Raw genomic sequence first — 25951 nt, 5'->3', positions numbered from 1 at the left:
TTGAGTCCATACCCTTACATCCATACCCTTCGAATCAGGACTACAAGAAACTATTAACTAAGAAACTATTAACTAATATCATTCCTTTCTTACAAATTTCTCATTAAAACTTTTAAAAACTGATCCGAGATCAGGTAAAAATTATGAAACCTATTTCTTTATTTGCCATTTTGGGCAATCATACTTTGGAAGTTCCCAACAGAAAACCATTGAATTTTCAAGTGTTTCTTAACAGTAAAAAGGTACTGCACACTTAATCTGAAATTATCGTTCGTAAATTTTGCACGTTAAAAAAAATAAATACGACCTCACGCTGTGTGAATTGTATCGACACACTCCCTCGAACCTTTTGTCCGTCATAAAATAAATTTGAACGAGATTCGATTTTTTTCTGCTTTTCGCATCCGAAACAGTTCAGAGCCACCGTACAAGCGAAGAGCTAAATACAGAATGAAGTCTTTTTTTTTTGTTTGATGTAGTTAAATAAATCTATGGAGCAGAATTATGCAACAGAACTCAGATAAGCTCGGAAAAAACAAAGCTTGAAAGAATAAATTACACGGTTGTTTTCAGCGACAGGCTTCAGTCACTGTTTAAACAAGTCTTTCTCCAACAAGAAGTGCCCAACTATGGTTTCTCTACATGTGGAGAGCATCACATCACCTTCCCGTGTTTGCCACAAATTACGTGAAATCACCATGACGGAGGAGCTTGGTCGGACATGCCCCGGTCAGAAACGGTCGCGTGGATCGAGCATGGCGTTGTTAATATTAGAAGGAAAATAAATATATTTATGCTTTTTTGGAATCAAACACTTTGGACAACACTTGATTTAAGAAAACACGATTAGGATTTTAATACTTTAAGGGCCTTAAGTTTCTCATAATTTAATTATCAACTTTTAATACTTTAAGACCCTGCGGACATCCTGTACAAATGCAGCAAAAACAGGCAACAAAAAGAAAATTCCAAAAGAGAACCGAAATAAAAAAAAACAAAATGGAAGACATTCACAAGATGCCAAAAACATTATAATAGCTTACAACAGACAGAGCTTTTACTTAACAGCTTTGAGAGACTTCATTAACAGAATAAGTTCGTTGACAAAAACCTTGTATAAAAGGAGAGGATTTTGAAAGTCTACATTTATGGATAAAGAATTTACCATTTCAATAATAAAATTAACAAAATAATTGTTAAAATAATAATAATAATGATAAAATAATAGTTCAAAATAACATCATTTCTTTTGTATTCAATGTTATAAACATTAGTTTTAGCAGAATAGTCTATCCAAAATAATTGCACATTCTGGCAATCAACAAATAAGTGACAAGGATTCCTTACTGTTTCTATAAAATGAACATTCTCAATATCTGAAACTTTGGAGAGTAACACGTTGGTTGAGTATACTTTAAGTAAAATCTTTAAATGAATTTCTCTTACTTTATTTTATGCGCTGTGTTTGTCATTAAGTTATCTATAGCTCAAATGATGGCATTCTGTTTTTGCATTTCAAATAAAGACAGAATGCGACGGACAGTTGAAAACCTGTGACTGGATTCAATGACTGGCACACCTCTGCCCTGCTGCTGTTTGTTGTGTGTGTCCATACATTTGACGTACTGCTCATTAGAAATTATAATAGAAAGCATGGTCCGATTTTGGTCCATTGCTTCGACGTGTCAATGCGGCCGCCATATATTATGTCTACTGCCAGTCTCTGTTCAGGATTTGTTTACGTACATGAATGTGTGAAGTATCACAAGCAATGTATCAAAAAGATTCCACTGATTTCTGAAATAAACTTTGCATTTCGGGATAATCCAGTGCAGCTCTTTGATAATAAACTGAACTCTCTCCTTCCTCTATGCAGTATTGGATGAACACAACATGTAGCTTATTAATCTTTCTTTTTCTACCTTGGAGAAGAGAGAGGAGAACAAAGTATCACTGCTTGCACTGACACTGAAATGTTTTGCGATTTTTGGTAATGGATTAATTTATAAGCATCAGACTTCAGTGGGCAAAGACCTTAATGCTGTAAAGAATCTGTGTTTACCTTGAAAATCTGATACATGCTCTGAACCACTGATTTGAAAGCAGCCATCACTAATCCAGATACACTTCTGACACATGAAGCCCCCATCGTCTAATGTCTGTCCTAATTTTCTCACAAATTTATGAGCATTAAAAATTGCTTTTGTATGTACTGTTTTAAATGGATATCTTTTAATTTCCTCACACATTGCTTTACCGAGAGGGTTTCTATTTCCCATAGGCTCTTTATATACAGTATTCACTTTTGTGCATCTCACCAGTGCTCTAATGTTTTCCATCTCTCGCTGATGTTGTTCCAGTAACATCTCCGTCTCTAGACTCATGTTTAATGGCTGCTGCTCCTGAAAAGCTACACAGGTACACACATAACAGCACATGTGAGAAACCCAAAACTGTGAAAATGTATTAGATTTTAACTATGAATATGAGGTTATTTGTATGTTACCTGGCTCTTGACTCTTGCTGGCCATTTCATCAGACAGACTCAGTCCGGGACGTCTCAAGGGTGTGTGGCCTGAAGTCTGATATTCCTCCAGCTGGGCTTCCAGCTCATCTATACGGTCCTGTAGCTCCTATAATACATGCACATACAGATATGAGACAGAATAATAAGACTAAAATAAAAAGCGGGAAGTAAACAGAAATGGAGAAGTTACAAACCCTGCACTGCTCCTCATAGCTCCTGCGCAGCTGTCTCAGACGATCCTCCTGCTGATAAAACTCTGCACTGTCTGGATCCAAATCACCAAACTACACACACACAGAAATAAAAATCATCTTGAAACCCACAAAACTACTCAATTGGTTAAGTTTGACACCACTCACATAAAAGACAGGATCATCTGAATCAACAGTCACCCTCTTGTAGCCCAGAATGCACTTGCTTATGTCATTCTCAAAAGAAAGACTGAGTTTGTGCATTGACATTGCACCAATATCTGTAGCTAGTCTGGCACTCCCATGGTGGTACGTAGCTGCCATTTCTGCTATGTTAAAGCATTTATATTAAATTAGATTACTGTTAAAGTATTTATGTTACAAAAGAAATGTTATCTGCCTTTATGTAAAATAATTTTGTATTTTATGTCCTTAATTTTATTTTTTTTTCACACTGTTTTTTCATCTCAACCTGAACTCCAAGAACTGAACTTTGTTTTTGATTAGGCTCAGACCAGGGGCCTGTACCATGAAGCCAGATTAGCTGGCTAGCCAGTTAAGTTAAATTAGATTACTGTTAAAGTATTTATGTTACAAAAGAAATGTAATCTGCCTTTTTGTAAAATAATTTTGTATTTTATGTCCTTAATTTTTTTTTTTTTTTAAATAAATTATTATTTTTTTATTTTTATAATAATTTTTCATGTGGGGGTCAGGATTCAAATGATATGAATGACGGATATTATCTTATTACTCAATGTACATTTCTGATGTTTTTGCACTAAAAACGTTCCATAAAAATATATTTTAAAAAAAGTATTTCTAATTAAAACTTTGTAACATAAAATAGTTGGAGAGACTTCATCGAGACAGCGTTCTTGAAGACTTAAACCTGGTCCTTTTTTCTCAACTGTGATAACTAATATGCACACTCATAGTCACACTTTGCTAATCATGAATTGTGAAATGGCATAGTTTGATAGTCTTCACCAAGAAATTGTGCTTAAAAGAGGTCTACTGGACATTTTAGTTAAAATTTTCACTGACAGTCCAAGCCTCATTTTGACTAGTCATCAAGACAGATTCGCTTGTGTAGTCATTCATTCATTCGTGTCTGTTTGATGACTATTGTTAGACGTCTAATAAATTTTAACTAACAGACCAGATTTAGCCTTGTTTCAGCCAAGTCGTCTCTGTTTTTAATAGATGTATAATAGATATCCAAACAAAGTCACACTGTTTTTTCATCTCAACCTGAACTCCAAGAACTGAACTTTGTTTTTGATTAGGCTCAGACCAGGGGCCTGTACCATGAAGCCAGATTAGCTGGCTAGCCAGTTAAGTTTCAGTTTAGTTTTAGGTACCATGAAGACAGCTCAGCTGCTCCAAAATACCATGGAAGCAGAGAATAATAAAGCCGAGCTGCCTTAATGTTTCCATAAAACCCCAGATTGGTGCAAACTACACTGAAACTTAACTGGTTATCCAGCTTCATGATACAGGCCCCTGCTATTCCTTTCTTCATATATACCTTAAAAACTGAACCAAGAAAGACAACACGCTAGGTTCTGAAACAAATGCTCCAAGCAACCCAAGTGTGAAGTCACCTTTAATTCACATGACATTTCCATTTCCATCTAAAAACCCTACCTTATAGATTGTTTTCACGTTGTTATTGATGACGCGCAAAATTCAGATGGAGGGCAGGAAGTAGTTCTTCTACATAGGAATTGCTATCAGAACATCAAAACATTTCTGTTTTATGTTGTTTACAATTGTATAAATCGGTCTAAATAAGAAATGCCGAACAGCTTTTACAGAACTCCAAGAGTTTTTGCTAATAAACAGGGGATAGTTCAAGAAACTCTGAAAAACGGAAGAAAAGGTGCCATGTAATAAACATTAATTCAATACATTCATGTATATAAACTTTTTTTGAACACAATTAATTCGACAGCACCAATAAAGATTATATACAGGCCTAGCTATGGGTATAAATATGTTAATGTGTTATATAAAAAGGCAAGTCCATCGACAGAACAAAAAAGAAATGCAACCCTTGCGACAAAACTAAACTGTTATTATTGTGGAGCTCTTATTCCCCCTTACAAAAAAGAAATACATAATGTAGACTATGTGTCCACGCTTTTGTATGCTTTCATCTGTTATTTAGTCACGCCTGGAAGATATTTACATGGGGAAAAACTATAGTAATTTATAATAAACATGTTTTTGAACCACATAGTAAAGTGTATAATGTGTACAACTCTTTGTTAATAAATGCTACAGAATACTGTAACATAATAAACTGTAATAAATACTGTAACGTGTAAACTGGTGCTATAATTATATGGCGTATAATTATAACGCATAGAAAGCTGAAGCTTATTGAAAAATTTGCTCATTATTACAGCTGTGTTGTACTTTAGCAACAATATAATTACTACAACGGTTTAATTCAAGTAATGAGTATGCTTCCAACCACTATAGTATTTATTACTATAGTATTTTTTCATGTAACGTAATAGCTTATACAGCATCTACCACATCAATGACAGTTCAGTAGAAAACTCTCGCTCTCTTCATGATATAAGGATCGTGCCCAACATATGTGCTTATTTTCCATTTATATCTCCTTCAGTTGTCTTGCCCTCCATCTGAATTTTGCGTGTCACCAAAACCATGTGATTGAAAACAGCCTATGAATTCAGGTTTAACAGTGCGATCCCTGATCTAAATCTCAAAGCTTTTATCTAATGATGCCTGCAATAAATTTGTATGTGTCACATGTAAGCATGTTTCTATTTATGTCAAGAAATTTGCTGATTTCAGTACCTTCTCTTTCAAAACACCGTCCAGGTTTTTCTGTACTTTGTTCAACTGGTTTTCAGCCTCCACCAGTTTCTCTGTGGTCTCAATAAGCTCTGACTCCAGACGACCATTTTCCTACACAACACAGTCATCGAAGACAAACAAATATAATACATTCTCTAGTTCCAACCTAATAATTAAATACATCCATGCAGACAGGAATGCGATGTGTACACACAACAGGCAATTCATGGTTTAAATAAAATATTTAAATCAGCGATGATTACTTTAATGGCAAGCGTTAGGTGTTCTCGTAGGAAGGTTTCATCATCTCTCATCTTGCTAATTTCTTGTTCAAGCTCTTCTCGTTGTTGATTGGCCTGCTGCTGCACAAGCTCCACCTCTTTACTGAGCTCTGTCCTCAGAGCAGTCATACTCTCTTTATACTCCTGCTCCAACCTCCTGTACATATTTGTATGATTGAACATAAAAACACACATGCATGACATGATTACACATGCTCACACCCACATGCAGACTATAAATTATGACAGAGCAAACCTTCTGTGCTTATGCAACAAAAATATGCATATAAACAGATATAGCTGGGAAAAAAGGTCATATAACAGATGACATGCATGGAGATGATTCTTTTATGTGAAGCGTAAAATAATATGTGATCACTAGGGACACACGGAATCAGTGCACACACAATTCCACCAACTGAGCCCTATACTTATTTCAGCAAATATGTGTAAATAAATATTCATTACGTTTTTATATTAATTTCAGTAATTTTATTGAATAATGTGCAAATGTTTAGATAAATTATGGACAATACAATTTGATTTGTAAATAATATTTGCTGTCTTTCAGTGGGTGTATTACACTCACCGGCCACATTATTAGGTACACCTGTCCAACTGCTCTTTAACGCAAAGCATAGCAGCATCTCAATGCATTTAGTTATGCAGACATGGTCAAGATGATCTGCTGCAGTTCAAACTGTGCATCAGAATGGGGAAGGAAGGTGATTTAAGTGACTTTGAACGTGGCATGAATGTTGGTGCCAGACTGGCTGGTCTGAGTATTTCAGAAACTGCTGATCTACTGGGATTTTCACGCACAACCATCTCTAGGGTTTACAGAGGATGGTCCGAAAAAGAGAAAATATCCAGTGAGTGGCTGTTCTGTGGGCGCAAATACCTTATTGCCAGAGGAGAATGGCCAGACTGGTTCGACCTGATAGATCGGCAACAGTTACTTGAATAACCACTCGTTACAAACGAGGTATGCAGAAGAACATCTCCAATACGTCAAACCTTGAGGCGTATGGGCTACAGCAGCAGAAGACCACACCGGGTGCCACTCCTGTCAGCTAAGAACAGGAAACTGAGGCTACAATTTGCACAGGCTCACCAAAATTGGACAGCAGAAGATAAAACCGGTGCCTGGTCTGATGAACCTCGATTTCTGCTGCGACATTTGGAAGGTAGAATTTGACATCAACAAAAATAAAAGCATGGATCTATCCTGCCTTGTATCAATGGTTCAAGCTGCTGGTGGTGGTGTAATGGGGTAAAGGACATTTTCTTGGCAAACTTTAGGCCCATTAGAACCAATTAAGCGTTGTGTCAACGCCATAGGATACCCATGTATTGTTGCTGACCATGTCCATCCTTTTATGACTACAGTGTACCCCTCTTCTGATGCCTACTTCCAGCAGGATAATGCGCCTTGTCAAAGCACAAATCATCTCAGACTGGTTTCTTGAACATGACAATGAGTTCACTGTACTCAAATGGCCTCCACAGGCACCAGAACTCAATCCAATAGAGCACCTTTGTGATGTGGTGGAACGAGAGATTCGCATCATGGATGTGCAGCTGACAAATCTGCAGCAACTGCGGGATGCCATCATGTCAATATAGACCAAAATGTCTAAGGAATATTTTCAGTATCTTGTTGAATCCATGCCACAAACGATTAAGGCAGTTCTGAAGGCAAAATGGGATCCACCCTGGTACTAGTAAGGTGTACCTAATAAAGTGGCCGGTGAGTGTTTATAAGAGAAATCCTGTAGCGTTGTTTACCAAAAAAAGTGGTTCTAATTGTATTTTGATTGTGTTTTTATTGTTAGGTTTTCAACTTCTAATCATTCTGCATAAAACTGCAGATTTTTGTAAGGCTATAGAAAAAAAAAAAAAGACTGCAGAATCTGTCTGGCCCTGGCGATCCCTTATGAAAATCTGATTGAAGGTGAAAGGCTACCGAAGGTTGAGTTCATTGTTGCGCTCTATAGCAGCATGATGGTCGTCCACTTCAGATGCCAGCTCCGATTTCAGTTTCTCTGCCGTGTCCAGATCAAAGCGAATTCTCTCCTTCTCACGCCTTTCCAGGTCAACACACTCACTGTCACACAAAGAATAATCAGATTAGAAGCAAACTAGAGCTCTGAGGTTTTTAAAATAACCAACAGGGAAACTGAATAATAACTGATGTAGAGAGCATGAAGTCAATTCAAAAAGCAAGTCTGAATGAGCTAGAGTGACCCCAAGTGCGAGCAAAATCTGAAGAGAGTCTGTATATGTAACTGAATTAATGCAGATTAGCAGTATGTGATTTATATCAAGAAAAAACATTAAGATTGAGTATAGTATTGCTAGTTAGAATAACAAGCTGGGGTAAACTGGACAAGTCTGAATAATTAATTGAAGTTATCCAAAACAATAAATAAAAAAATATTTAAGGTATGAACAATACACTGAAGTAAATTAAAAGTAATAGAGAAGAAAAAGTTATTGGGAACTGAGAAGTGTCTAAAAAAAGCAACTGGGGTGATCTGATGTTTCAATATTGTTCTAGAAGTGTGGGTTTTAATTGTTACTGACTCCATGAAGACTAAAAAATGTTTGGTACTTCTGACAAAGCTGCTTGTTCTTCTTTTTTAAAGTACAGAAAGCAAGAAAGGTATTGTGTATTTTAAGACTATACTTATGTTATGCATAACAAAAATAGAAATATAGATACATTTTACCTAAAGCCATGCCTAAAAAATCCAGTAATTCCAGAAATTTGCAATTACAATTCATTATACAATTATATACATCTTTATAGGCTTTACATAAATAATAGTAGCTAACATTCAATTTACTTGACTTTAAAAATACTATTCCAGGCTTAGAAATGGCACTTAATATTTCCTTATAAAATCCAAAGTTTTTCAACACTTTGGAAATCTAAATTTGTACATAAAAATAGTTATTCAACAAACAAATTTAAACAAACTAATATTTAATGCATTTATTGCACATATACATTTGAAAATGTGTGATACATACCTACATTTGTATTTGTAATTCTTGTTTATAGCAAATAACCTGTATATTATGTTCATATCTATTTGCAGATCCCTGATTATTAATAGCAACCTGTACAGCATGTTCATCTATTTGTAAACCTCTGTTTCGAGTTAATATGACTAGGATACACTATTAACATAATTTACATCTGTAAATATTACTTAGAGTTTTCTATAATTGCACATATAACATAATACATCTATAACCTGCACTTGCTACTATTGCACTCCTGGTTAGACCTAAACTGCATTTCGTTACCTTGTTCGTGTGTAATGACAAAGTTGAATCCAATCTAATCTACACAAGTTTAAATTAGGTCCTTGCCTGAAATGAGGTGGTGGTAGCTCAATCATGAAAATGTTGCTACTTGAAACACACACATTTTGCAATATTCTTGTGATCTTATCAAAGTAATACATTACAACATTACAAAAAAAAAAAAAAAAATGATATGTTATTTAATACATGACCAGTGCTTGAGCATCACTTGCGGTCTGTTGGTAGCCGTAACTGCCAGCCTGATTTTTGTCAAAAGGTGGAGTTGATGCAACATTTAATGGAGGTGGCTGCCTCGTAATTTTTATGCAGGAAAAACTTTGATTTACATCTAGATTTCTAGCAAATTTACCTTTTTTAAAAAAACATGTTTGATTTTAATTATTTTTAAGACATCTTGTGGCTTAGCTGAACCACTGATGAAGCAGATTAAATGTGAACAAAAAACCAAGTGATTTAATGTGATTAATGCGAAGAATTCTGGGATAGAGTTTGATGAAATGAATTATTCAGATGATTATAAAGTTATTATTATGAATCACGCAATCTGGACTGAGCTAGAGTTCAGACACATGGACTCACAGCAGATGTCTGATTTCTGCCTTGAAGCTCAGTAGCGCCGCCTGGTGGATTGAGTTCTTAGTGCTCAGCAGCTCATTTTCTAGAGCAACGGTGAGCTCCGACAGATTCACTTTACCTTCCAGATTAAAATCCAGAGCCTGCAAAAAAAAAAAAAAAAGATACGTAAAAAAGCTTATTACAAACATCCTGTAAAAATCAGCCATATAGACATCAAAAATACCAATGTGCTTTACCTGCAGGATCTCTGAGCTGTTGTCCACTCCTTCTTCCATCCACCTGTACAGCAGAGTTTCCACAGGAGCGTGTCCCGATCCATCATCCAAATCAGAAAACACCCGTAGAGCGATTGTACTGCTTAAAGCGCATGAGATCCTACGGCCCGACTCATCAAACTTGAAGACGAAAAAGAAAGATGTTAAACTCGCATATTTGGGCAGCTATAACACACAGCTTATTTTAGCGCAGTACCTGAGTGGAGTGGATTCTCTTTAATTGTCTGTAGGGTGTGGATGCTGATGGTGTGGGTGGTTTGCTGTGGTTTATTACACATGAGATGAACTCCTGTACATCCATTAGGCTTTCATCAGCACACTGTATTATATCCTCACCCACCTTGGAAGATTCAAACACACAAACAAACTGTTAACATGGTACACAACCACTATAGACTAATTTAAAAGAGCAATAAACTCCCAAAATAATAAATGGGCGATTGAAAGCAGAACAATTAAAAACAGTTTTAATAACTAATTTCTTTCATCTTTGCCATGATAACATTACATAATATTTTACTAGATTTACTAGCAACTTAAAAGCTTAACTAGGTTAATTAGACAATTTAGTGTAATTATGCAAGTCATTGTACTGTATAACCATGGTTTGTTCTGTAGACAGTCAAAAAAATGCTTAAGGGGCTAATATTATTGACCTTAAAATTATTATTATTTTTTTTTAATTAAAAGCTGCTTTTATTAAAAATAACAAATAAGACTTTCTCCAGAAGAAATAATATTATAGGAAATACTGTAAAAAATTCCTTGCTCTGTTAAACATCATTTAATATCTGTCTATCTAATATATGATATCTATATATAAAATATGATGTATATGAGATATTATAAATAGATGTTATCTATCTATCTATCTATCTATCTATCTATCTAGCCTTTTTTTTATTTTTGAATGAGGTTTGAGCATCACGGTGGCGCAGTGGGTAGCAGAATTGCCTCACAGCAAGAAGGTCGCTGGTCGCACATGTTAGTGTGGGTTTTCTCTGGGTGCTCCAGTTTCCCCCACAGTCCAAAGACATGTGCTGTAGGTGAATAGAATAAGCAAAATTGGCCGTAGTGTATGTGTGTGAATGCAAGAGTGTATGGGTGTTTCCCAGTGATGGGTTGGCAATTGCTGCATAAAACATATGCTGGTTAAGTTGGCGGTTCATTCCGCTGTGGTGACCCCTGATTAATAAAGGGACTAAGCCGATAAGAAAATGAATGAATTAATGGTGGTTTCAGTGTAAATGGAGCAAAACAAAGACTTCTGAAAAGTTCTGCCCACATTCACTCCCTGAATTGCCTATATAAAATCAAATGATGTTTTACAGAGCAAGGAATTTTTCTAAGTATTTCCTATAATATTATTTCTTCTGGAGAAAGTCTTATTTGTTTATAAATATAAAACACACACACAATAATTTTTACTTATAGTGTCTCTTAGGTTGTGATAATGAAAATACCTCAATCCCAATGTGTTGGCAGAGCTTATGCAGCTGTGCGAGTGTGGCCATGCCATTCACTGGCAGAGAGAGCTGAAGACAGGCATTCTGCAGACGCTCCTCCAGGTCACAGAGCGCCACAGCATTGCCCCGTGGTGTTGTGGGTTCATCTGGGTTCCAGAGGTGTAGCTGACCTGTACGCGCACACACACACATGCACAGACACACACAAATGCTCAGACACAACAGTGTAAACTCTAGCATAAGGAAAGAGGTTTGTATTATTTAAAAGCATGAACTCACCCTCTGCTTCAAACTCCTCAGAAATGCTCATGTCAGCATTCCAGCGCTGTAATCACAGTAAAAAAAATGCAAAATGAAAAGAATCTGATGATTTTGGTTCCAGAAGGGTGCAGAACTGAGCAATGACACAGCAGATCTCTAGATCTGAGGTGAACTTGAGCTGTGGTGGATTAGTGGTATGAGCTGGGAACACACTTGATAAAGGGTGTTAATGACTAAATTATGCAATTGGCCTGTAAAATGTTTGTTAATGCCTGAAGTAATTGCCGAAGCAATGTATGAAACATATTTTATACAGGCTTAATCATTTTATCAATCAAGTTAATCATTTGTCGACTTTTTATTTAACATTTTGGCATTTATTTAATGCAATATCAGCTTCATTGGCTAACTTCATGACAAAAAGAATTCAGAATAATACAAATACAATGCACACAAAACTAAATAATTATGTCTGTACATTTATAAATTAATATCTTTATATAGCACACCCAATTGCTCAAAAGTGATCATACGCACATTTATTATATATATACATCTTATATACACATGTTCTTTAGAACTTCATATCTAAAAATATCAAAAGCTCTTAACAAAAATATTACAAAGCATAACTGTTGTCATCATGATGACATATACATAATAAAAAAACTAAACAAAAAATACATTGGCAACTTGTATATAATATATAATAAATATAACATAAAAGGTAAAAAAAAAAAAAAACGGTATTAAACAATACTAAATTAAATTTTCGTCTTTGGGTGAACTATCCCTTTAATATACCAAACCTACTTGCTTAAATGCAAAACTAGCCACAGGTTGTGTGAAACTAAAAAGCCACTCAATCAGGTCCTTTCCTATTGTCTGGCCAAGATCATTGTGTGCGCGTGTTCAAATAGTGAATTTCTGGGGGTGCAGGGAGCAGATGGAGAATATGTGCAGTGGAATTCAATGGCTGGGAAGGGGTCATTGTTCGTCAACAGAGATCCTCCCCCCCACTCCAAACACACATCTGCTGCTGCAGGACCAGAGGATTGTTCACACATCGGCCCGTCAGACAGCTCTGTGTAGCCATGTGTGTTAATGTGCACCTGCTGGAAAGCGTGGCCAGAGTCACACAAACAAAAGCTCACAAAAACTCAAGCCTGAATGAATTTGATAAAAATCTTTTCGTCGCAGGACGTCATTGCATGATAGTTTGTGTGTTTTTAAGCCAGGCATGTGCCTTTAGAGAGAAGCTGAAGTCTCATTAACTCAGTGACATGCTGAACTGCTGTCAGAGCATAGGCCAAAACATACACGAACACACACACAGACTAAGGATGTTTACACTAGAGGGGTTTCATTTTATTATGCATAACATTTGCTGTAGTTATGTCAAGGATCCATTATGTCAAGGATCTTTTGAAAAAATAAAAATTATATATATATATATATATATATATATATATATATATATATATATATATATATATATATATATATATATATATATATATATATATATATATTTTTTTTTTTTTAATGGTGTTTGGCATCACGGTGGCGCAGTGGGTAGCATGATCACCTCACAGCAAGAAGGTCACTGGTTTGAGCCCCGACTGTGTCAGTTGGCATTTCTGTGTCCAGTGTGCATGTTCTCTTTGTGTTCGCATGGGTTTCCTCTGGGTGCTCCAGTTTTTCCCAGTCCAAAGACATGCAGTATAAGTGAATTGAATAAGCTAATTGGGTGTTTCTCAGTGCTGGATTGTGGCTGAAAGGGCAATCGCTGTGTAAAACATATGCTTGATAAGTTGGCGGTTCACTCCGCTGTGGCGACCCCTGATTAATAAAAAGGACTAAGTTGAAAAGAAAATGAATGAATTAATGGTGGTTTCAGTGTAAATGGAGCGAAACAAAGATTTCTGAAAAGTTCTGCCCACATTCACTCCCTGATTGGCTCTTCTGAATGGTAGCATTTTCATTTTCTAGCATTTTCTGATTCCTGATAGTCTTTCTCATATGTAATAGTGACAACATCTGTGTGTGACAACCTTTAGCATGCACACTATATTTCATAACACTGCAGTCAAACACAAAAAAGTTACACTGTGCAATTTGAGTGTTCAATTGGACAGTCTGTGCTGCCAAATGACATTTACCTGGATATTAGAACTTGAAAGAAAAACAAAAAGCCTGGTTTCCATGAAAATATTCACTGTGACATTTAATTGTTAAAATATTGTAAAAACAACAACTGTTTTATGGTGTTATTTACACCAAATGCCACTATAACTTACAGTTGAAATCAGAATTATTAAACCCCTTTGAATTGTTCTTTCTTTTTTAAATATTTCACAAATGATGTTTAACAGAGCAAGAAAATTTTTACAGTATGTCCGATAATTTTTTTTTTCTGGACAAAGAAATTGTCTTTGTTTTATTATTTGTTAAAGAAATTATTTGTTTTATTTTGGCTAGAATAAAAGCAGTTTTAATTTTTTAAACACCATTTTAGGGTCAAAATTATTAGCCCCTTTAAGCTATATTTTTTAATAGTCAACAGAACAAACCATCGTTATACAATAACTTGGCCAATTGCCCTAACCTGCCTAGTTGAGCTAGTTAAACCTTTAAATGTCACTTTAAGCTGTATAGAAGTGTCTTGAAAAATATCTAGCAAAAGATTATTTACTGTCATCATGGCAAAGATAAAATAAATCAATTATTAGAAATGAGTTATTAAAACTATTATGTTTAGAAATGTGTTGGAAAAAAAAAAAAATCTCTCCAATAAACAAAATTGAGGGAAAAATAAGGGGGGGGGGGGCTAATAATTCTGACTTCAACTGTATTTGGTGAAAATTTAAGTACTTGCTGATAACTAAAATATGTATTTTTATCCTTTAACTCAGGGGTGCCCAATCTTTTTCTCATGATTGGCCAAAAAGCAAACTTAATTGAGGGCTACGGGCCGGAGGTAAACATATCAAACTGTATTACATTAAAGTTTCTATGATTAATTTCCTAATATTTAAAAATAACTACAAAACATTGCTTTAAATTATATTAACCAATGCAGTAGATTAAAAAAATTAAAATGCACTTATTACAGTAAAAACAAACAATCCCATTAATAACACAATGGAGTTCAATGCTGAAAACACTAAGCTGCACCTGCCCTTGCCTTGATTTGCTTGCCGATTTCTTGTGCATTATCCTCTATCCGTCGAGTGACAGTATTTAAATTTTACAAAATCATATTCATTTACAAAACAAAAACAAAATGTTACGTTTAATTTCAAAATGACAATCTCTGTGAAAGATAATCGCTCATTCTCCCCCTTTTCTCAAATGGGATGGTGGGTCAAATCAAAGGTTAGCATGGGCCAACTTTGGCCTGTGAGGCCTAGTTTAGGCATTACTGCTTTAAATGAAAATCAATTACGATATATTGTTAATAATGAATAATATTATGATTCACGTCTTATTTAATAGCTTGGCACTTTAATTATATAGTTACTTATATTTTTTTTCTCAATGCAATTTATTACAAATAATAATGAATACAATTATAATTTGCGCTTTATTTAAAGATGACCCATTACGCAAAAATCACTTGTATGAGGGGTTTAATCACAGTTGTGTGGCAACAGTGTGTGAATGTAACCAGCCTCTAAAAAGGTACAAATTAATTAATTCTAATTATTATAATGACACTTTATATTATCAGTCTGCAGAAACAGTTTGATTGACATCCTCCCTTTGTACATGTCAAAGGGGGAAAACCCCGCATATTAGTGATGATCTCTCCCTGATTAGCATAGACAGCCCTGTAGTCTCAATAGACTTCCTTCTTCTGAGACTCTTGTTTTGACATTTTAAGTTTTTCACAGAGATAATGTTAGTCCTGTTTTTGAATCTGCCACTATGCTGATGCACAGGTGTTTGTAGCTCCGCCCTTTTTTGTAAAGAGCAAAATCTCATTTGAATTTAAAGCGACAGTCATCAAAATGGCACAATTTGTTTTGTACAATACGTTTTACACAACGGATGCCATTCCAGCTGCAACCCATCACTGGGAAACACTTATACATTCACACACATACACTATAGACACTTTAGCTTACCCAATTCACCTATAGAGCATGTCTTTGGACTGTGGGGGAAACCGGAGCACCCGGAGGAAACCCGCGCGAACACTGAGAGAACATGCAAACTCCCCACAGAAATGCCGACTGACCCAGCCAAGGCTCAAACCAGCGACCTTCTTGCTGTGAGGTGACAGCCCTACCCACTGCGCTACCGTGCTGCCAAAATTTGTTATATATGCTACAATTTTGTACTATAATTTTATAGCTACTTTAGATCATCATGTGTTTTCAGTCTTGCAGTGCATATGGGGACGTAAGATGATTGTTTTCATCTCAAAAGGTTGGGTTAAAATAAATTTGCACTAGCATAAACATAGCAGGAGTGTTTCTGCTTGATCTAGTCAAGGAGAGTTTGCAGCTGAAATAATCTGGATTGTTTCTGAAGGAGAGTCTCAACAGTAACCTTCACCATTATCTGTGCATTTAGATACAAGTGACTCTGAATGAGAAGAATGCGGCCTTCACGGTCATTCATGCATTTTTTACCTCTCGTTTCCTGGGTACGGTCCTGTCATCGCTCTCTTGAGCATCTTCATCCTTCTCCTCCTCCTCATCTTCAGCCTGTGTGTTTGAATCAGTATGTGCGTGAATGAACTCAGGAGCAGAGCGCCGGCCGTAACGTTTACTGCCCTTTACAAAGCGTGGCTGGACTTCTGGAGAATCTAGAAGAGAGACAAATTACTTATTTAATATTTAGAAAAAAATATATATTTCCAAATGCATTTCCTCTGAATTCTAATTCCTCTCAAGGTCTCAATTTTGTACAAAAAAAATCTTTCATAGTTTAAATTTACTTTTGTTGGCATATTTTGAGTCATTAATAGAAAATAGCAACTGTGAACAAATTCAGTGGCATCTTTAGCATCTATTTTATAATGTGGGGGGAGGGGCGTGTCAGATTTTATAGAGCATTTGATTGGACAGAATATCTCAAGTGCAGTGTGATGTCATCAAACATGTTAGTTGATACTGGCGTTAGCGAGAGATTTAGCGTTGAATGCGTAAATGTCCTGCATGCAAATTTTGTCTTTGTTAGAGCACTTACAGATAACCTTTAAGCAGTAGTTTGCCCAAAAATGAAAATTTACTCAACCCTCAAATGGTTTCAAACGTTTATGAACACAAAAATATATAGAAATATTTTGAGGTATTTTGGTAACGATAGCCATCGACTTCCATAGTAGGAAAAAAAATACTATGGAAGTCAATGGTTACAGGTTTTTCAACATACTTCAAAATATCCTCTTTTGTGTTCCAACAGACGTGAGAAAGGTTTGACAATTGGAGGTTCAGTAAATGATGACAACATTTTTTATTTTATCCCTTCAAGACTAACATTTTCATCCTAAAAGCCAAAAGACTTACTAAACTTCCCATTTTAGACATGATCGAGAACTCTGATTATGTGGCTTGTTAAGCTAGGGGGGTCTCTCGCATTTCTAAACAATCAGATTTACAGTTTTGTGATAACTTGAGACTGATGAATGACCCTGTGGCACATTAAGAGAGTCAGATATCAAAAAGTCAAGGCCACTCAGCAACCACACACACTTATGGCACATCATAGCAGCCGCATATCAATGCTCAGGATAGCATCATGAACTGTGAGATATACTAGAGTAGTCATAATTAGAGAAGAGCCTTTTTTAAGATACTATCTTCATTTACTCTCTCTGTTCTGGGAGTAATCCCTCCTTAATCCAGATTTACCCTCACCTCCTCCCTGAGTTCCGCTCACTGGCTTTTAATACTTTCTCAGTTACATCAGGATTTCTAAATGCTGTTTGATCACAACCTGCAGTAAAAACACCCTCCTGTGCCTCCATTTACAGTCAATTACAGTAAATGGACAAAAGCGCATATTAGAACATTTACAAGTCTGCAATAGAAACAGGGCAAATTACTAAAACAGAATATATTAACTATTCATTTTATCTTGTTACATACTGTAATGAGTGTTTAGTAATTTTGTTTGACTAGTCAACACCAATATCTAGATGTATTTAATGACAAATAAATATGTAGCCGGGTATTAATTATCCCAATTTTATGACAGTGAAGCACACCACTTATTTGACATAATAATAAGTTGCACTAAATGTTTGATAATAATCACTGATGCAATTGCAATGATGTCTAAACCTGCAAAGTTTCAGGTTCTAACCAGATACTATCATTATGCTACATTGATATTATCTTTACCTGGTTGTTCAAGACACTCCTCCTGATCATTTGTGTTTGTGCTTGATAAAACAAGGATCAGCGCATCCTTAAACTGCTCAAAATTAACCTGCAAAATCAAAAACGTAGCAATAAATCACTTCTTAATTTTTCAATCTATAAAGACTATGTAAATTTTGTATGTATACACACTTTTGCTTGGGTTTTATACAAATGTTAATTTGTTTTATATATCTTTCAGTTGTTAATATCTTTAAAATACAATAAATAAGACAAAAGACACAATGCTAAAATAATTCAATAATAAAATAAAGAAATATTAAGTGACACAACAATATTACAAAATAAAATTACACTAAAGTGATACAAAATAAAAACATACAATACAATGACACTAAAAACATTAAATGAAATGACACTACAATAAAATGCCACTTAAATTAAACGGGACACGTAAAATGAACCAAAACAAACTGTTTAATAGATTACATTCATATAAAAACTCAAAATAAAACATAATAAATAAAATAAAAGGCATCTAACCCAAGCAGCAATCTCAGCCGTATACATTTAAATATTACACTACAATAAAATGTGAATAAAATATAAAGACACAAAAACTGTCTCATATATTATTTTACATTTATTAAAAAATTTAAATGAAAAATAAATAAAAATGTCAATTTAAAAAAATAATAATAAATTTTTAACCAAATAATTTTTTTAAATTAAAATAAAATAAAAATCTCACCCGAGCAGTGATGTGGTCATCCAGCAGTGTGTGTAAGAGTGTGTTGAGTGCGTTTTCCTCAAGCTGAAGGGCCTGACAGAGATCACTCAGTTCTTCAGGACTCAAAGAGCCCAAACCGCTGCCATCGAAACTCTCAAACACCTCTTTCAGTCGTTCCTCATACTGGTCCCTCGCACCATCCATCAGCCTTTCCTACAGACACACACACACACACACACACCATTACATCCATCCACATTTGACAAATAAAAAGGCAGACAGTTCACCTGCACACTCACAATAACTCCAATGACCTGCTCTCCCAAACACAAGGATGCAGAAACATCCATCAGAAAGCAGAAAAACCCAATAATGGACAATGAAGAGCAACGAAAAGCTTAAGCACAAGTGCTGAACACACAGACACACACTCGCAGGTCACTTCTACAAGAGAGGTTGTACTGGCTGTCAGCCATTAAAGGACTAGAGCTTTCATAATAGCAACGCTTTTAGAAACCTCCTGACATTTAATTAACCATTGATATGGTCTACTCAGTCATTCTGTCAGATAAAGACTTAAGAAATCTTTTAGTTTCTCTAAGATTTTCATTACGTCATGCATTAGTATTCTGACTTAAAAATGGGTTTATTTTCTGGTGTGACCACAAAAACACTGGTAAAATATCAGTTGTCAGTTTCACATCATCACTAATATTAGAATAGAATGAGAATGTCAGATTTGATCTAACAGAGCGTTAAAAAAACTAAAAGATTAAGATTTTATGTATACTCACACATATATTACATAAATAGCTAACATTTAAATACCTTTTTCTAACTATATATATATATATATATATATATATATATATATATATATATATATATATATATATATATATATATATATATATATATATATATATATATATATATATATATATATATTAAACTTTAAACTATGTTTTTATATACACACACACACACACACACACACACACATCTAAAATAAAAACATTTGATTCTTTTAGGAGCTATAGATTCGAGATATTTATCGCTTATAAACGTTATATATTAAATATATTATGTTTTTATAAGTAGCCAAAATTTAAATCTGCTTAAATATCCATTGTATTATTTCACTGTAATTATTAAGTATTAAATAACCATAAAAATAATTTGTAAATAAATAATATATATTAAAATTTATATAAAAAAAAATTACATATCTACACATACTGTACTGTAGCTGCAAACTGAGCTGAATGCAATAAAGTTTATTGCAAGGTAGATAGATAGAATGAACGAAAGATAGATTGATAGAGACAGACAGAACAAATTATTGATTGATAGGTAGAACGAATAATTGATAGAACGATAGATAGAACGAATGACAGACAGAACGATAGATAGATAGATAGATAGAACGAATGACAGACAAACATATAGAATGAGTTATTGACAGACAGACAGACAGACAGACAGATAGAACTAATAATAGAACGAACAAGACAGACAGACAGACAGATTGATGGACAGTCAGATGCTTATACAGTTTTTTTTACAGCTTTGTTGCATTCGGGTCACAATATCTTCCAAAAAAAATGGAAAAAGCTTATCTGACCAATCAATCGATTAAAGTAGCTTAATCGATTAATAAAATAACAGATAGCAGCAGCCCTACTTGTTCTACTTTTCTGTATTTTTGTAATACATTTGAAATGTTAATCCCTTATTAATCCATCAGTCATTACATTTCCTAGTGTTCCCCAAATACTTGCCAATTCCCAAATAACTCTGCCAACATAAAAAATAAAAACACTTCTACGTTTTCTGTTTTCGATCAAGTCTGACTGAAAGTAATCTGACTGGAAGCAGCAACATCTAGTCAATTACTTTTAGACTTTTAAATAAAATGATTATTATTTTCAATAAGATTTGATTCACACCTACAGCTACTGAAAATATGTTCATATTAACATTCAAAAGTGACCATTTCAGCTTGGGGCACATTCAGATCTCTGCACTATTTCTGAAACACAGTCCATCCGCTCAGGAAGAGAAAAGATCTGTGGGCTAAAAGCAGAGCGATGAACAAATGACAAGGCCAACGTCAGGACGACAGACAGGTTCAAACACACACACACGGAGCCGCAAGTGTCTTTTCTCCCAAGGTGCCCTCACACCTCTGAAAGACGCACAAGCATATAGATGTGTGCCTTCATTTAGTGTTATTCTTTTGATGGACGGTGCTTTCACTCACTCACACACACTCTCATATATTAAAATGGGGAGGGGTTCGGTCCATCTGCTCCTTGTCAATGAAATCCTCAGCAGCCCCTTACAAGGACGTCTGAGTGGCCAGGTGTTTCTCTATTCATGGAGAATGGATTCAGAGTCACTCACACTGATGGACAAGGTAATATGTGGAGCTGATTGTTATTTCTTTATTTTATTCAACCATATAAACTGTAGTAAATCAATCAGCGTATGTCAACATAATAATCTTGACAAATTATGAGTTTTATTAACATATCAATTTTAAATACAAAAGCAGATACAAGGTAATCAATTTTACTCTTTGTATTACCATCCTTTTGTTATTGGTATTGGTTAAATGGCAATATATAATTTATTATAACCTGCTGTATTAAGAATTTCATTTTTTTTGTGTGTGGAACAAAAAAAAATCCCTTTGTGGCATTTATATCTTTTTTTTTTTTTATAAGTTTTTTTTTTATTAACATGCAAATATTGCAAAACACAGTGAATGTCCAGCTGAAAAAAATATATAATCGCTGTTTCGAAATACTTTTTACAACATAATATTAATAATAACTGTGTCATATTTACTTTGTGGGTAACACAACCTGATGTCTTTTTTCCGATAGCAACAGGTGCCATACAGGGCTACTAATTTATTTATTTATTTATTTATTTATATATATATATATATATATATATATATATATATATATATATATATATATATATATATATATATATATATATATATATATATATATATATATATATATATATATATATATATATATAGAATGTAAGGCTGGGCAATATGGCAACAATACACATCACATAAATGTAATAAATTGAAATGAAATGTCAAAAATATGGTAAAAATGATAAAAATAGTAGTCAAATAATGTTCCATTGCCATTGAATGCAACAATTAAACATCTATACTCTGATCTGAACTAATTAAAACATTTAAAATGATCATTAAAATTGATTATTGCAGACAAATAGGTAAAAGTTGGTTGTTTAAATGATTGTGGCATGAACAATGATATAAAATGACAATTAATCTCTAATTATTCTCTGGCTCTATTGTAATCTTCTGCAATTGAAACTATATTTCTGTAAATAATGGAGAAATGCCTGACAGATTTTATTATTATTATTATTATTTATTGCATTACAAATTGCTATAAGCCCAGCTAACACAATAAAAAAAATCATCCACATTTCAGTTATTCAGTAAATATTTTAGAAATCAGATTTCAGCATCATACAACAAGTGTCCAGCAGCGACACAGACACAAAGACAGACAATGACACACACAAACACAGAGAGAGAGAGAGAGAGAGAGAGAGAGAGAGAGAGAGAGAGAGAGAGAGAGAGAGAGAGAGAGAGAGAGAGAGAGAGAGAGAGAGAGAGAGAGAGAGAGAGAGAGAGAGAGAGAGAGAGAGAGAGAGATCGTCAGAGGCACATTTAAATAAACAGATGGTTTGATTCAGACATTCATTCCATCACTTTGGAGATTTATCGTTCCACATAACATTACAAGGCTTTTAAACAAATAAAGTCATTATAAATCAAAACCACAACCTGTTGAAAACCAAACCAACTTCCCTCAGCAGCACAAAGCTGCAGTTCTGCAATCTCAGATCATCGAGGTCATTGGCCCATTACACTGACTCTTAGCAACATAAACACACACACAGCAACATTAAACACACAAACCCTCAATTAAACACGCGAAATACTCACTAATATCAGAGTCAGAGCTTCACAACATAAACTAAAACTTCGTGTATAGACATTTTCTTCCATATTGTTTAGTTGAAAATAACAAACAATCTTTCCATGGAGAAAAAGCAAAGTTCTGAACTTCCACATTGTCAGTCACGAATGAATCACGACACGAACTCAACTCAAACCGTAAGCAGGACTCAGGATTGTTAATGAAAGAATGCATTAAACTATTATAAGTGCGATTTGTGTTGTGTGCGATAAAGTCAAAAGTTAAAATCATCATAACCTACCGGCGGTGTCACAGATGCGCGCGCTCGCTCTCCGTTATTCGGCTATAAGTCCATTAGTTTGATTCGGAGCTCGTGCACAAACTCGACCGCTCTGTGTGCGTTTTACCACAGCCTGAACTAAAGCTGTGCCTTTCTGAGCTGAGGAGAACTGCTCGGGTCAGTCAGCTACATTGTCTGTTATAAATGGGCCGGTCAGGGAGATTTTGAAAGGCCCTGCAGGAGGAAGAGGAGGAGACGAGCAGAAACACTGCCCTCAACAGCGCCTCATGTAGGACCATAGTGGAACTACACACACCTGTTGCGTTAGTGCGGTCTCCTTCTTTCTCAATTTTTAACAGGCTGAACAGTTTTCCATCAGTCGTCATAGATGATCAGTCATTATTTATCTGACAGAGTCAATATAGCAGATACTCGTTTGCTGGTCTTGCTGAATTTTTTTTTAGAGATATACAAACGATCTAAACTGGACAGGTTTAATTTATATAATGAATTCATTATAATGAAGGAAATAATATCAAGTTAATATGTATAGGTTATAATACATCTTTATATGTAATGAAAATCTTTTTACATTTAATAAATGTAAAACACTAATATTTTACTCCAGCGATTGAATAGTATTTATTTTCTTAATTTTCGAATAACTTTTTTATTATTGATTTCCCACATTAAATACTATAGTAGTCGATAGTAAGTAATATATTGTTTTATATTGTTATATAGTGTTTTAAACCATAAAATACTGGTAATTTGTGGTAATTATAGTTGCAACAAATATAGTAATACAGACAAATTAACTTGTAATAATAATATTAATAATATTATATATATATATATATATATATATATATATATATATATATATATATATATACAGTATATATATATATATATATATATATATATATATATATATATATATATATATATATATATATATACAGTATATATATATATATATATATATATATATATATATATATATATATATATATATATATATATTACTAACAGTTGCTACAGCTTAGTAAAAGATAAAGTAGTTTATCAGTTTATAACTATATTAATTTTAAATTATTAACTATAGTAATTCAGTCACATTATTCTTTGTTTTTTATATTTTACTACAAAATGATTTTCACTATGACAACATTAAGATCCTGAATGATTTATTACACTTAATACTACAATTAGACGGTCTATTATGTTTTCTTTGTGTATGTGGAATAAAGTCATAAGTGTTTAAACAATTATTTTTATTTACATAATTTGAGTTGCAAAACTGTTAAAATTGTTCTGATATAATAATGAAATAATGACTGAAATGGAAAAGGGGGTAACTGCAGTCTGGAGGCATGGCAAAAGGTTTTTCATTGGTGTTTATTTTTTTTTCGGTAGAGGCATGGCAAAAGGTTTTTCATTGGTCAAATAATTTTTTTTTTCCAGTATGGGTGAGGCAAAAGTTATTTCATTGGTCAAAGTTTGTGTCCAATAGAGGCATGGCAAAAGCTTTTTATTGGTCCAATCATTTTTTTTCTGGTAGGGGTGTCGCAAAAGTTTTTTCATTGGTCAAAGGTTTTCTTTCTGGTCAAATACGTCAGCCAATTAGATTAACAAGCTGCTCGTTGAGCTTAAAGGTGGATCATTCTAATTTACGTTTAGAATAAAAAAATAATTAAACATAATCACAGCAAGTTTTATTAAAGTACTCTGTTCTATAGAAATGCAGTCATCCACAGTTTTAATCGAAAAACAAAACTATCTTAATACACGTCTTATGCTGCAGTCACACTAGAGTTGAGTTTGTGCATGCAAAATTCTGTCGTACGGTGCTGCGAAAAGGGGCGGGATTAAACAAGATAATTAGACATTTAAAAAAAGCGAACGACTGCTCCATGTTTTAAATTTCTGTCCAGAGAGGTCATGTTTTGATCTTCGATTGGTCTCACGCAGTCAAGTGATGCGATTTCGCAGGTCAGAGTTCACCAAGCTTGAACTTTGCGACGCAGAGAACTGCAAAACTTGACGCATGAGCTTGCGTTTTCAGTCTGACGCATTCGCATGTGTATGAATGGAAGTCTATGGGAAGAAAAGTGCAGTGTGACCGCAGCTTTACCGTCGCCATTGTTAAAATGGCACATAGAGAAAACCTTTGACCAATGAAAAACCTTTTGCCACGCCCCTACCAGAAAAAAATTGACCAATGAAAAACCTTTTGCCACACCCCTACCTTTTGCCATTTCTCCAGACTGCATTTACCCATACTAGAATTCAGGACCAGTATTGGGGGTAATGCATTACAAATAACACGAGTAATGTAATAATATTCCTTTTCTGAGTAATGTAACACGTTACTTTAAAAAACTAAATAATAATATTTTAGTTACTTTTTAGTTTAATTAATTAGCTTTTATAAAGTAAATTACTGAATTAAAATTGAGATGAGAGAATGCATTCATTATTTTGAACACATGCAAAAAAAGGAATTGTACTTGAAAATGGTTTGCACTTCAACAATAACACAAAAAGCACAAAAACAGCAAACACATTGCTTTAAACTTTCATTAATCTGTATACATGGCATATGGAGCTCTGGGCTCAGGAAGTTCTCAGATGTATCTTACATTATTAGTTTTTCGATGCATCTTTTAAGGTAAATTAAAGTGTAGGTTATACAGTGTGTTGTTAATTGCAGAGCTCCTCCATTTAAAATACAAGAAAACCCCCCTCCCCTGCAATTTCTGAAAAAGATTAAGCCTCAGCAAGGTCAGAAAAAGTAACTCAAAAGTAACATAACACATTACTTACCATAAAAAGTATAAGTAAAGCAAGTTACTTTTTAGGAGAGTAA

The 25951-nt window shown here is 34.3% G+C and overlaps 1 protein-coding gene across 1 annotated transcript in view; it reads right to left on the bottom strand.

Moving 5' to 3' along the window:
• nin (ninein (GSK3B interacting protein)) overlaps positions 1-23222 on the bottom strand; it is a 40468-nt gene extending 17246 nt beyond the window's left edge. Inside the window, exons 1-15 of the mRNA XM_056471365.1 lie at positions 23101-23222; positions 18835-19026; positions 18105-18192; positions 16389-16564; positions 11767-11812; positions 11485-11657; positions 10218-10361; positions 9983-10141; positions 9750-9886; positions 7801-7941; positions 5817-5991; positions 5554-5664; positions 2722-2811; positions 2507-2633; positions 2319-2410 (exon numbers count right to left, since the gene is read on the bottom strand). Coding sequence (XP_056327340.1) covers positions 2319-2410; positions 2507-2633; positions 2722-2811; positions 5554-5664; positions 5817-5991; positions 7801-7941; positions 9750-9886; positions 9983-10141; positions 10218-10361; positions 11485-11657; positions 11767-11812; positions 16389-16564; positions 18105-18192; positions 18835-19017 — 1842 coding nt within the window. The 5' untranslated portion in view covers positions 19018-19026; positions 23101-23222. The remainder of the gene's footprint in view (positions 1-2318; positions 2411-2506; positions 2634-2721; positions 2812-5553; positions 5665-5816; positions 5992-7800; positions 7942-9749; positions 9887-9982; positions 10142-10217; positions 10362-11484; positions 11658-11766; positions 11813-16388; positions 16565-18104; positions 18193-18834; positions 19027-23100) is intronic.
• Between the last annotated feature and the right edge of the window lie 2729 nt (positions 23223-25951).

This window comes from Danio aesculapii, chromosome 13 (assembly GCF_903798145.1).
Source record: "Danio aesculapii chromosome 13, fDanAes4.1, whole genome shotgun sequence".
NCBI classification, from domain to species: domain Eukaryota; kingdom Metazoa; phylum Chordata; class Actinopteri; order Cypriniformes; family Danionidae; genus Danio; species Danio aesculapii.
The sequence above is the reverse complement of the archived record's forward strand: the minus strand, read 5'-3'. Positions and strand labels throughout refer to the sequence as shown.